Source organism: Pseudophryne corroboree, chromosome 4 (genome assembly GCF_028390025.1).
Source record: "Pseudophryne corroboree isolate aPseCor3 chromosome 4, aPseCor3.hap2, whole genome shotgun sequence".
NCBI lineage: Eukaryota > Metazoa > Chordata > Amphibia > Anura > Myobatrachidae > Pseudophryne > Pseudophryne corroboree.
The window spans coordinates 900,351,138-900,364,141 of NC_086447.1; the positions used below are offsets into that span (position 1 = coordinate 900,351,138).

Below are 13,004 nucleotides of genomic sequence, written 5' to 3' on the forward strand. Positions count from 1 at the left end.
GAAACGCAGGTGTGTCCAGGGCGAGTGTTTGACGTCAGAGCTAGGTACGAACAGGCTGAAAACATTGCATCTGGTAAGTATGTCTAGACCTACTTACAAACTGCACAAATGTATTCCCCGGGTCTGGGACTGAGGGTCGACAGCACAAAGGTCGACACACCTTAGGTCGACGCCAATTGGTCGACACACCTTAGGTCGACATGGACAAAAGGTCGACAGGAACAAGGTCGACATGGAAAGAGGTCGACATGAGTTGTTTATGTTTTTTTGGTGTCGTTTTCTTCGTAGTGTGACCGGGAACCCCAATTAGTGCACCGCGTCCCCTCGCCATGCTTCGGGCATGGTGCCTTCGCTCCGCTACCGCTTCGCTCGGCACACTTTACCGTTCCAATCGTAGTCCACGTGGATCGATAAGTATGAAAAGGTTCAAAAAAAGAAAAAAATCGTGAAAAACTCATGTCGACCTTTTTCCATGTCGACCTTGTGTCCATGTCGACCTTTTGTCCATGTTGACCTAAGGTGTGTCGATCAATTGGCGTCGACCTAAGGTGTGTCGACTTTTGTGCTGTCGACCTGGAGTCCGGATACCGTATTCCCCATAGCTGGGCTGCACAAGCGAACGCAGCCTTGCTATGGGAAAAAACCCTCCCCCATAGGCGGAGTATAGTTGATCGCACGGGCTGCAAAATGCAGCTTCGTGCGATCAACTCGGGATGAGGGCCATTATACCATCTCTTATCAATTGGGTCCAAGACCTGGGGCAGTTATAATATTTCATTGGGAAATCTGTCTAATATGTAGTGTTGTGAATTGGTGTAGGCATCTCATCATCTTCTCTTACACACTCTCTTTCAAACCAACTAATGCTTGCCATACATCTAAGCAGCGATGCTGATCCGATGATCGCTGGACTTGATCACCGATTTATCTCCACATCGGCAATCCTACATGTTTAAAATCCTTGATTCGCCAATTCCAATCATTTTTGGGTCGGAATCAGCAAATCGAGGATTTCCAGCATGTTGGATATTGCAGATGACCCGACTTGGGCATCTGCAAAATGCATAGTTGCAGCATTTAATCTCAGATATATGTAAGACACTGGCGTATCTATATTGGGTGCAAGGGGTGTAGTATGGCTGACCGGTGGTCAGGAGACCGCCGGTCAGCTTACCGACGTCGGGATCCCGGCAGCATACCGACGCTGGGATCCCGGCGTGGAGGGGCGGGTGCAGCAAGCCCCTTGTGTATTTAGGGGTGAGGGCAGCCCTAGGCACAAACGTAATGGGCGTCATGTTTCCAGAGACCTGCGCATGCCAGAGTCTACAGCGCCGTACAGAGGAGAGGGCCCACCTGGAGGTGCACATGGGCCCCCTCCTCTGTTGAAACGCCCCTGTGTATGTAGAGTATTGTGATTATACTTAGGCTTACCATCAGGGTTGGACTGGTCCACAGGGGTACAGGGGAAACTCCCAGTGGGCCCTACTGCCTGGGGGCCCCACCTCCTCCTCCAGGGGTTCAGGTTCCAGACTGTGCACTTGAATTATACATTATACATATGTTACCCTATACTGCACAGCACTATGGTGTATATTTACAGTGCATTACTGGTACATTATGATGCATGCACTAGCAGTATTTACAATATATAATTATCAAGTGGACCAGTCCATGCACTATGTGCTAGTTAGACAAACCAATGTGGTGGCTGGCCACACCCCCTCTAGACACTGGACACACCCCTAAACATGGGCCCCTAACACTGCATTCCCCCGGTGGGCCCTTCAGGCCCCAGTCCAACAGTGCTTGTCATACTATCCCTTCCATCCAGGACATCTACGATTTATACAGATTCTGTGGCTGACTATGGGGCCTAATTCAGACCTGATCGCTAGGCTGCATTTTCGTACAGCCTGCGATCAAGTCTGAACTGCACATGCGTATGCACCGCAATGCGCAGGCGCGTCGATCCGCAGTGACGGGGATCGCCGGGCAGTGACGGGATGGTGCGAGAAAATCGATCGCACGAGCGATCGCAAGGTGAGTGACAGGAACAGGCCATTTGTGGGTGGCGACTAACTGTTTTTAAGGAGTGTCCAGAGAAACACAGGAGGGGCCAGGCGTTTTGGAAGGAGGGTTCCTGACGTCCGTTCCGGCCCCGATCATCGCACTGGAAGAGTTAGTCCTGGGATGTGCAGAGACTGCACAAACTTCTATTTTGCAGCTCTCTTGCACATGCGATCGCACACCTGCACAGCAATTTCCCCATCCCCTTGTCGGTGGCGACTACCTGATCGCAGGGATGCAAAAATTGCACCCTAGAGATCAGGTCTGAATTAGGCCCTATAACGAGGTGAAATACAGGCTTGAATTTAATCAGTCACAGAACCTGTGCAAATCATAGGTGTCCTGGATTAAAGGGATATTATGACAAGCCTGATTATACTGACGGCGCATCTCTAGGAGATTTGATTGAATTGCCTGTATAGGTAAGTTTCCTATAAGAGCGTGTTGGTGATCAAAGCTCCTGTTAGAGCAGGCCACTTACCATGCAAGGCCTATGTGTAGTCATCATTGGGGGTCATTCTGAGTTGATCGCTTGCTAGCTATTTTTTGCAGCGCTGCGATCAGATAGTCACCGCCTATAGGGGAGTGTATTTTCACTTTGCAAGTGTGCAAACGCTTGTGCAGCCGAGCGGTACAAAAAACTTTTGTGCAGTTTCTGAGTATCTCTGAACTTACTCAGCCACTGCGATCACTTCAGCCTGTCCGGTCCCTGAATTGATGTCAGACACCCGCCCTGCAAACACCTGGACACGCCTGCGTTTTCCAACCACTCCCTGAAAACAGTCAGTTGACACCCATATAAACGCCTTCTTCCTGTCAATCTTCTTGCGATCGGCTGTGCGAATGGATTCTTCGTTAAATCCATCGGCCAGCACCGATCCGCTTTGTATCCGTACGACGCGCCTGCGCATTGCAGTGCATATGCATGCGCAGTTTTGCCGAGATTTGACCTGATCGCAGCACTGCAAAAAATAGCTAGCGTGCGATCAGGTCGGAATGACCTCCATTGTACTCAGATGCAGCAGTTGTACATTCACTATGTATTATTTGCATTGTTGAACAGGATACACTCAACACAAATTATTCATGCAATATCTGTCATTTATGTCCTCCGTGATCACCTGACCTGTCACCAAGGTTATTATTACACACCTTGTCCTCATCTGATAAAAATATATTTATAACATAAACTGATTACATAATATATCCAAGATATAACTGAACTTCCATCTCTCTGAATTGATCAAACCTGCAGAGATAAGAATTACCTGCTCTTATCAGGGGGAATCTTATACAACACCAGTCATTAGAATTTAATTGCAATTATCCAAAAATCTAAATGAAATGTTCAATGCCATCTTCTGACTTAATTAGTAACCAGTAAATAGATGCTATGGTTTCCCTGTTGTGTTGTGGTGAATCTTGGCGTGGTCACAAAAAAACAGGTCTGGTCCCGTCTGCATAATGGAATAAGAGACTTTCTAAATCATGACCTATATCAGTCTATGGGGGAGATATATCAAGTCTTGGAGAGAGATAAAGTGGAGAGGGATGAACTATAAGCAAATCGGCTCCTAACTGTCAGTAAACAGGCTTTGCTCTCCACTTTATCTCTTTGACTTGATAAATCTCCCCTTTGTTAGTTATTATACTTGAAAGAAACAAAATTACACGATCTGAGATCGCAAAACTGTAATATAATTGTAGGGAATGATGGTAGGGATCAGGAGGGGCTCACACTGACGTAGATTGTTTCTGTTCCAGGCTGCGCTTGAGAGATTAGTCAATTCTGAGAGATACGAAACAAGGGAGGATTTTACAGTAGTCTTACATCCTGTGCTGAATGTGGTAAGTACCGTGTAGGGTGATATTTATGTCTACAGCAAAGGGGTATATTGGTGTAGATGAATAACATAGAGCATTACATGTTACAGAAGAATTGTGTTGTGTAAAGGAGTTATTGATACTCTTTTTCCACCAAAATCCCGTATCCAAGCCAGGTTTTTGAACACGGTAGGAAGTTAACTTTTGGCTACGTGGCATGGACCATTTGAAATCCTAGAAAAGTGGGGGAGGTTAGCTATAAAATGTACCAGCCCAGGAAAAGAAAGCAAGATCAGATCTACCATGTACATCTTATAAAACCTTGGAAGAATAGAGAAGCTATGTCATCCACCCTAGTCCATCCAGTAAAGCCAGTACCTTTGGTTCCTGAAGTAACAATAGCTAAAACCCTCTCAACTGTTGAACAGCTAAAGAATTTCTTGTAAGAAATAGAACTTTATTTTCAAATATAATCACTGACCCAGGGGAAGTGTTGGAATTAGATGTCACTGAAGAATCACATAGCCAGTGTTCAAGTCCCATTCTGCTCATTCCAAAACCTGATGGGAGTCTGCGGTTCTGCAATGATTTCCATAAGCTCAATAATGTGTCAAAGTTCAATGCCTTCTCAATGCCTATTGTTGATAAACTTATTGGGAGATTAGGAACAGCAAGGTACTTAACCACTCTAGACTTAACCAAAGGGTATTGGCAAGTGCCATTAACAGGGAACGCCACAGAAAAGACCTTGAAGGGTTGTTCCAATACAAGATGTTGCCATTTTGTTTACATTTCAAAGGATGATGGATAGAATTTTAAGGCCCCATAGACAGTATGCTGCTGCTTATCTAGATGATGTAGACAAATATAGTCCTGATTGACAGTCTCACTTGCCCAGGGTACAAGTAGCATTGGACTCCATCTGTAAGGCAGGATAGACAGCCAACAAAAAAAAAAAAATTTTAGGGATGGAAGAAGTAAAGTATCTTGGATACACCATCGGCAGAGGTTTGATAAAGCCCCAACTTAATAAAATTGAGGCAATACAAAATTGGCCATGACCCCTGAATAAAAAGCAAGTGAGAGCTTTCTTAGGAATCACTGGGTATTATAGAAGGTTTATACACAATTTGGCTCCATTGCAGTCCCAATGACAGACCTTAACAAGAGCAAAAGAAGAAAGTTAAATGGAGTCCTGAAGCAGAAAAAGTAGCATTGTGTACCCAACCAGTTCCGATGACGCCTGACTTTCAAAGGGAATTTGTGGTGCAAACTGATGCATCGGATGTAGGAATAGGTGCTGTCCTGTACCAAAATAAAGAGTGTGAAGTGCATCTTTTTATTTATTTAAGCAGGAAGTTGAATGTACATGAGATAAACTATGCCACTCTCGAACATAGGGGGTCATTCTGATATGATCGTAGCCGTTCCACCCCCCCCCCAACGACCATCTCTGCCTGTCAATCAGACAGAGGCGATTGCAGCCCTGCTACGGCCTTCGGCCATCTGGTATGCGCCGGCGCACTATGGCGCCAGCGCATGCGCAGTGGGGACCCATTCGCTTGGCTGCGATAAAAAGCAGCGAGCAAACGGGTCAGAATGACCCCCATAAAGCGTTGGCAATCAAGTGGGCATTAGAAACTCTCGTACTACTTGCTGGAAAGGAAATTCAGATTGATCACTGATCATGCCCCATTAAAATGGATGTCTGAGAATAAAGAAAGCAATGGGAGTATAACAAGACAGTCCTCCGAATTGCAAAACTTTACATTTTCAGTAAAGCACAGGCCAAGAAGCCAACTGGCCAATGCAGATGCTTTGTCTTGTGTTATTTGTTGAGGGTTGCAGTTGTTCCGCCCCACAGGTCGAAACAATGGGGGGCAGATTTGTGTTAAAAGCACTGTTAAAGTATTAAACAGGAGATATGTTTGTCATTTAAACCCCCAGGGAACTATTTCTGCAAAAAAAACTTGGTTAGATTTTGGGATTTAGTAAATGCTGGTTAAGGGTTCCTGGTGGTATGGATGAAGAGAGAGGGCAGGCTTTATCCATTAGGCCCATTTTGAGTTTTCAGCCGGAGATCAGACTAATTAGTACCTGCACCTGTAGTGGCTAATAACAGTGTCTCAGGGATTTTCTCAGTGTCTCGCTACCTGGGGGAACAGGCAGCAGGCTTGTTATGAGACACTGTGATTTACTGTGAGTACTGTGCATAAGCCTATGTTTGTGATGGGGCATTAGGCCTTGCCATCTTTTGAGAGAGGGAACCAGTTTGTTAGTTAGAGCCCAGACGGGCTAGGATTTATTTTTATGTTTCATTTTTTCTGTACTGCACGATAAAACTAGCTACTGCTAGATTGCATGAAAACCCTGGACTGGTGTGCTGTTTCCTGGCTGCTGTGTGTTTGGAAGTCAGGAGAGAGCACCAGTCTTCATAAACATCTGTCCAAATACACTGTCCAGTCCAAAGGAATTTATCTGTATACAGTACACCTGTGCTGGGATACATACACTATCGTAATTTAATACTGTATGTCCCTATATCTAACACAGGCACACAGTATATCAGCAGTGCCTCTCGCACATAATCCCATAGTAAAATGGATCCAGTTACAGTAGGTTTGTATATACAGCCATATAAGACTAATACACCAACATGACTGATTTTGCAGGTGGATTCTGACAGAAATAACCTCAGTAACTATGGAGAGGTGTATAAGGTGCAATGCTCAGCACAGGTAAGTTCCGGTCACTGAGTGACCTGATCTGCAGTAAGTCACTGTAAGCAGGGCATAGATTACACTAGGGGTCGGCAATGTCTGGCAGTCCTGCTGCTGTGGAATGAACTACACTTCCCATCTTGTATTGCCAAAGTTTACGCATGCTTAACTGGAAAACTGTGACAGGGTATGCTGGGATGTGTGGTTCCCGCACATATTACCTACCCTTAGCTTATAATTCTCCACTTAATAATTACTACAGGGTATAAGTGGAAAGTGTTTTAGGGTGGCGGTATACATCCAGAATATTCCAGCCTACGTGACTGGCTATAACCAAAGTTTAGTGCGTGTGAGGATTTAGGGGGAACATTTATTTTTTAAAATAGAGAAATTTATTGAATAGAATGGAATGGCAACTGCGTAACAGGGCTTCCCTTGGCAGCCCCGCCCCCTACACGGTTCCGGTATGAATGGTCGACTATGTTATGGTCGACAGTCATTAGGTCGACCACTATTGGTCGACATTGACATGGTCGACATGGACAAAAGGTCGACACATGAAAAGGTCGACACATGAAAAGGTCGACACATGAAAAGGTCGACATGAGTTTTTTTACTTTTTTTGTGTCGTTTTTTGCGTAAAGTGACTGGGAACCCCAATTAGTGCACCGCGTTCCGCTCGCCATGCTGCGGGCATGGTGCCTTCGCTTCGCTCGGCACACTTTACCGTTCCAATCGTAGTCCATGTGGATCGTAAAGTATGGAAAAGTTCCCCAAAAGAAAAAAGTTAAAAAACTCATGTCGACCTTTTCATGTGTCGACCTTTCATGTGTCGACCATGTGTCCATGTCGACCATGTCAATGTCGACCAATAGTGGTCGACCTAATGACTGTCGACCATAACATGGTCGACCATGTGAACGGATACCCCCCTACACACATGATGTCATAACATCGTGCAGAGGGGGCTGAGCTGCCAGCACCGGGGAGAGCAGCTCTGCCCGGAGCATCCAGCTGGCAGTGCAGAGTTTAGGGTGCATGCCCAGATCGTCCAAAGGACACTCCAGGTGTCATTGCACCAGCGACACTAGTGGCACCGCAGCAGAGACACAGAGGCAATGGCCGTGGGGCAACGACAGTGCCACGCAGCAAGCCCTGCGTTCTGTACCACAGTGCCACTTGCACTCCCCTAGGACCATCCTGAGATTGAGAGAGGGGGCTCCTTGTCACAAGCAGGGGTCTGCCAGAATCGAGGGTCTGGGGTGATCAGGGAACAGATGTGAGAAAAATTAAGGGGTATATTTATTATAGAGTATTTATGGCATATCCCCCGAAAAATGCCAGTTTCTGTGAGATACCCACAAATCTTCCCTGAATGCAACAAGGTGGGGCCGCAGCAGATATCTTGGATATGCATTAGTGGCATTTCTGATGGTAAACCACCCCCATAGGTTTTATGCTGTCAGACGCTGTGTAATCTGTTTGATGTAGCCCATAGTAACGTATTGATGGTGTTTTCCATATTAGCCTACAGGCCAATGTTCCAGCAAAACAGAATGCAAGTTGCTCATATCAATTGGACAATATACTTCAGGTGCTTGAAAGGGAGGGGTAATTCTAAGCAAGAAACAGGATGGGGATTAACCCCTGGTGTCCCCCAGCACACCAAACTATATGGGTAACATGACTTGAAAACCTACATATAATAGAAATCCAGAGGTCTTCGTTACATATATCTGCAGAAATATGGCAAAGCCACCAGGCCTCGACAAGGCTCCTCTGATGCTGGTGGTCCTAAACCTAATACTATATCTGGGCCTGGGGTGCAGAACCCCACAAACCGGCACAGGCCAGCCACCCCAGGGCAGCACACATGTGAGAAGGTAAAGTGTTAGTATGTGTTAATTAAAGGGAACGCAAAATCTGTATACAAAAAGTGATACACTAGTGACGGTGTAATTAAAAGACCTAAAGGATTAATAGTGTTAAGGGGGGTGCTAAATAAATATAATAGTGTGCTACCCCACAGCAGCCCAGCCACTCCAATCAGGGGGAACTGCACCCCAGACCCATCTCCAGTACATGGTCGACATGGACACATGGTCGACACATGAAAATGGTCGACACATGAAAGTTCGACAAATGAAAAGGTCGACATGAGTTTTTTTACTTTTTTTGTGTCGTTTTTTGCGTAAAGTGACTGGGAACCCCAATTAGTGCACCGCGCTTCGCTCGCCATGCTGCGGGCATGGTGCCTTCGCTTCGCTCGGCACACTTTACCGTTCCAATCGTAGTCCATGTGGATCGTAAAGTATGGAAAAGTTCCCCAAAAGAAAAAAAGTAAAAAAACTCATGTCGACCTTTTCATGTGTCGACCTTTCATGTGTCGACCATTTCATGTGTCGACCATGTGTCCATGTCGACCATGTCAATGTCGACCAATAGTGGTCGACCTAATGACTGTCGACCATAACATGGTCGACCATGTGAACGGATACCCCCCTACACACATGATGTCATAACATCGTGCAGAGGGGGCTGAGCTGCCAGCACCGGGGAGAGCAGCTCTGCCCGGAGCATCCAGCTGGCAGTGCAGAGTTTAGGGTGCATGCCCAGATCGTCCAAAGGACACTCCAGGTGTCATTGCACCAGTGACACTAGTGGCACCGCAGCAGAGACACAGAGGCAATTGCCGTGGGGCAACGACAGTGCCACGCAGCAAGCCCTGCGTTCTGTACCACAGTGCCACTCGCACTCCCCTAGGACCATCCTGAGATTGAGAGAGGGGGCTCCTTGTCACAAGCAGGGGTCTGCCAGAATCGAGGGTCTGGGGTGATCAGGGAACAGATGTGAGAAAAATTAAGGGGTATATTTATTATAGAGTATTTATGGCATATCCCCCGAAAAATGCCAGTTTCTGTGAGATACCCACAAATCTTCCCTGAATGCAACAAGGGGGGGCCGCAGCAGATATCTTGGATATGCATTAGTGGCATTTCTGATGGTAAACCACCCCCATAGGTTTTATGCTGTCAGACGCTGTGTAAACTGTTTGATGTAGCCCATAGTAACGTATGGATGGTGTTTTCCATATTAGCCTACAGGCCAATATTCCACAAATCTGTGTTATCAATCCAAATAATTAAAATGTTAATGTAGACTGTCGCTATTGTCTGCTGAGCCTAAAAGCTAGAATAAGAAATTAGTGGTGACAGAATGGGTGAAATGTTCTGCAGACATAATGTAGTTTCCACTGAGTTAGGAGAGAGTGATAATCTGCAGATCTCTAGGGAGGTAAATACACAAATAATATGCATATTATTAGCACATAGTGACGTGGGCACACCGCAAGAAGCTAAAGAATAAGTTTCTGGATGGCACATATTGAAAGGCTGAATATGGTCAGCTCCTAAGAACAAACATTTACGTTATTCTTGCATAACCCCAGTGCTGTGATGATTGATTGATTGATTGATTGAATGGTTGGTTTGATATTATGCACACAGGACACTGCATTCCTGAACACGCATAAGAACAGTCCCTACATGTGGCAGAAGGACATGATGCTGAACGAAGACAGCAAGGTAATATGCGCTACCCCTATTTACTGTCATGTGATCTCCCCCCAGTCCTGCTCTGTTACTATATATATATATATATATATATATATATATATATATATATATTATATATATATAAATTCACATAAAAGTTTTAGTTTAGGTCTTACTAAAAATCAAGATTTACCCCTGATGAACGCTCTATACAAGATGAAATGCATCGGGTTTATCTTGTACACTGTGATCCCCCGATCTTCAATAACAATAACCAAGGAAGGAGAATCCTTGTCTAAAACAAACATTTGAAACGTTCTGTACAACAACAAAAACTTTTACGGAATCTTTTATGCAAATTTTGTTTTAATAAATATTGTCAATGGTGAAACCACCTCTGTGAATTAAGGCGTGTAGGAACAACAAAACTGTCAGACATTCTAGTGGCTGATAAATCCAAGGTTGACCTTAATAATTCTACTAACCTGGGGCGCACACTCATTTCTGTTTTGGTATTGTATTTAACTAGGTTCCAACTAACAGGGAACCAGTCGAGAGTTGCTGCACATAATTACATCTTTTTTTAGACCACACAAATTAATTAGCACAAAAGGAGGGTAGGTATATTATGTTTTATATATATATATATATATATATATATATATATATATATATTAAAATACTAGCGACAGCAGCCGTCCTTGCCTGGTGTGAGCCTTACATAGTATACACCCCAGACAAGGAATGTGCATGCACAAATTAAATGAAATGAAAGGTTATTTATGACAGTGCAAAACACAGAGGATTTCTGTGTGTGCCGATTGTCTACCTAGTGCATATATATTGTACACGGCCACCGCCTATGTCAGGTCACACTGTACCTATTGTAGGTTTGCGGGATTGTGGGTTCAACGGGAAAAGGTGGTCAAAGTAAAACTGTCACTTCACACTCCAACCTATTATAACTTTAGGCCACCCCATTCATATAAAGACACATCCTGGGAATTATTGTGAAAGTGTCCTGGTGGCAGGTGTGGGCTCATTTTCTGTAAGTACTGTCGCTGTGGGTGCCGGCATGCAGCAATTAGGAGTATGCAGTCCTCCAATCACCTCTCCTTCAGAAGGACTGCCAACACTGCCGACACCAGCGATAAGTGCATGTGGCTCCCCTTTCAAGTAAGACGTGTGAAGAAGAACCTACCTCCCTGACTGTCCCTACACAGTAGCTGGGACAAAGTCCAGAGTGTTTGACATAGACAGACCCTCAAAAATAGAGACAGTTGGCAGACAGTCTCTCTCCTGTCTGTTGCTGTAGCAATCAGTCAGCTGGTTGGAGTTTGACAGTGCTCCTTTCTATATACATCTTCCAATGATGTCAACATAATAACGTACCCTCCAACATTTTACACATGAAAACCGGTACAAATTAGGGAAGGGGCATGGCCACGGGTAAAAGGAATGTGGCCACGCCTCCTTTCCTATACTTTCAATGTTAATTTGGAGAGTCAAAAATCAGTACAAAGCCCTTTTTGGCAGGTACAGACCATAAAAAAAAGGTACTGTACCTGCCAAAAAGGTACAGTTGGAGGGTATGTAATAATAACTACAGGCAGGAGGTGGTGTTATACTGAGCCCATTGCTGTGACATCAGATTGTCACTTCCGTTCAGCCATAGAAAACCCGGTCTCTGTGTATATAATACTGCACCTTATCTGGTCATATTGAGAATCCGCCCGTTCAGTTTGCAGAATGTTCTCTGAGATGAAACAATCACAGCGCAATTTGTGTTTTCAGCCATGGAAGATCGGGTCCAACTTCTCTTGTGCTGACCTCAGCCCCTCAGACACAATCCCCACCTCTGGTAAGTATGGGTTTCCGAACAGATATAGGATAAAGAAGTGTAATCCTATCATTCATGTATAACGCACAAGGGACGCAAATATAAAGCGACGCAAATATAAATAATATACTCCTGACAATATTATCTGAATGAGCAGCGATTTCTGATGACATTGTGTGATGTCAGTGTTCACTAGGAAAGTGTATACTATAAGGACCCCTTACTGTAAATCATTATAGATACAGTATTTGTGACTGGCATCAAAGCTCTTGCCCCAAAGCCTTATAATTCCGGAGGACTTCTAATATCCATATAATGTACAGTACGTTGTGCATTTTGCCGTATATGTTTATCTCTGATGTGTTGCTTGGCTCCTTTGGGCAACGAGACACAATTAACACAACCTGACTTATTTAGTTCACAGATTGAAGCCGGCAGACATTAAAGTCATCGGTGCTTTGGGAGACTCACTCACTGTAAGTACTATCAAAGGGGAAACTCCAAATGAATCTATGCACTTAGAGGTAGATTTACTAAAGCTCAAAAAAATGAAAAGTGGTGACATTGGCCACAGCCAACCAGATTCTAGCTATTATTTCTATATTGCATCCTAAAAAGCTATAGCATCTGATTGGTTGCTATGGGCAACCTCACCATTTTTTATTTTTAGAAGCTTTAGTGAAGTCAAGTTACTGGCATAGTGCTCAGTCATAGATACTCGGATGGGTTCACTAGCCACCACACAGGCACAGACTGGTGCTAACAATTTGCCACAGCATTCATTTGTATGGGAAGAGGGGGCGGGGTTACGAGTCACAGAAATGAGCCGCAAGTTGCAAGGGGCGTGGCCGTCTTAGAGTGGCACCCCCAGCTTGCAGGTGCGCAATGTGATATCATGACATCACTTCACGCCCACAAGTTAGAAAAAGCCTGCCAGCCAAGCAGAGCCCTGAGAGGCAAAGCTGCTTGGCCAGGCCTTAAGACGTCTGGATCGGCCCA

The 13,004-nt window shown here is 44.9% G+C and overlaps 1 protein-coding gene across 1 annotated transcript in view; it reads left to right on the forward strand.

Moving 5' to 3' along the window:
* Nucleotides 1-13,004, forward strand: part of PLB1 (phospholipase B1) — a 191,824-nt gene that overhangs the window by 31,190 nt on the left and 147,630 nt on the right. The window contains exons 10-14 of the mRNA XM_063919416.1: nt 3,832-3,915; nt 6,564-6,629; nt 10,118-10,195; nt 11,927-12,026; nt 12,423-12,481. Coding sequence (XP_063775486.1) covers nt 3,832-3,915; nt 6,564-6,629; nt 10,118-10,195; nt 11,927-12,026; nt 12,423-12,481 — 387 coding nt within the window. The remainder of the gene's footprint in view (nt 1-3,831; nt 3,916-6,563; nt 6,630-10,117; nt 10,196-11,926; nt 12,027-12,422; nt 12,482-13,004) is intronic.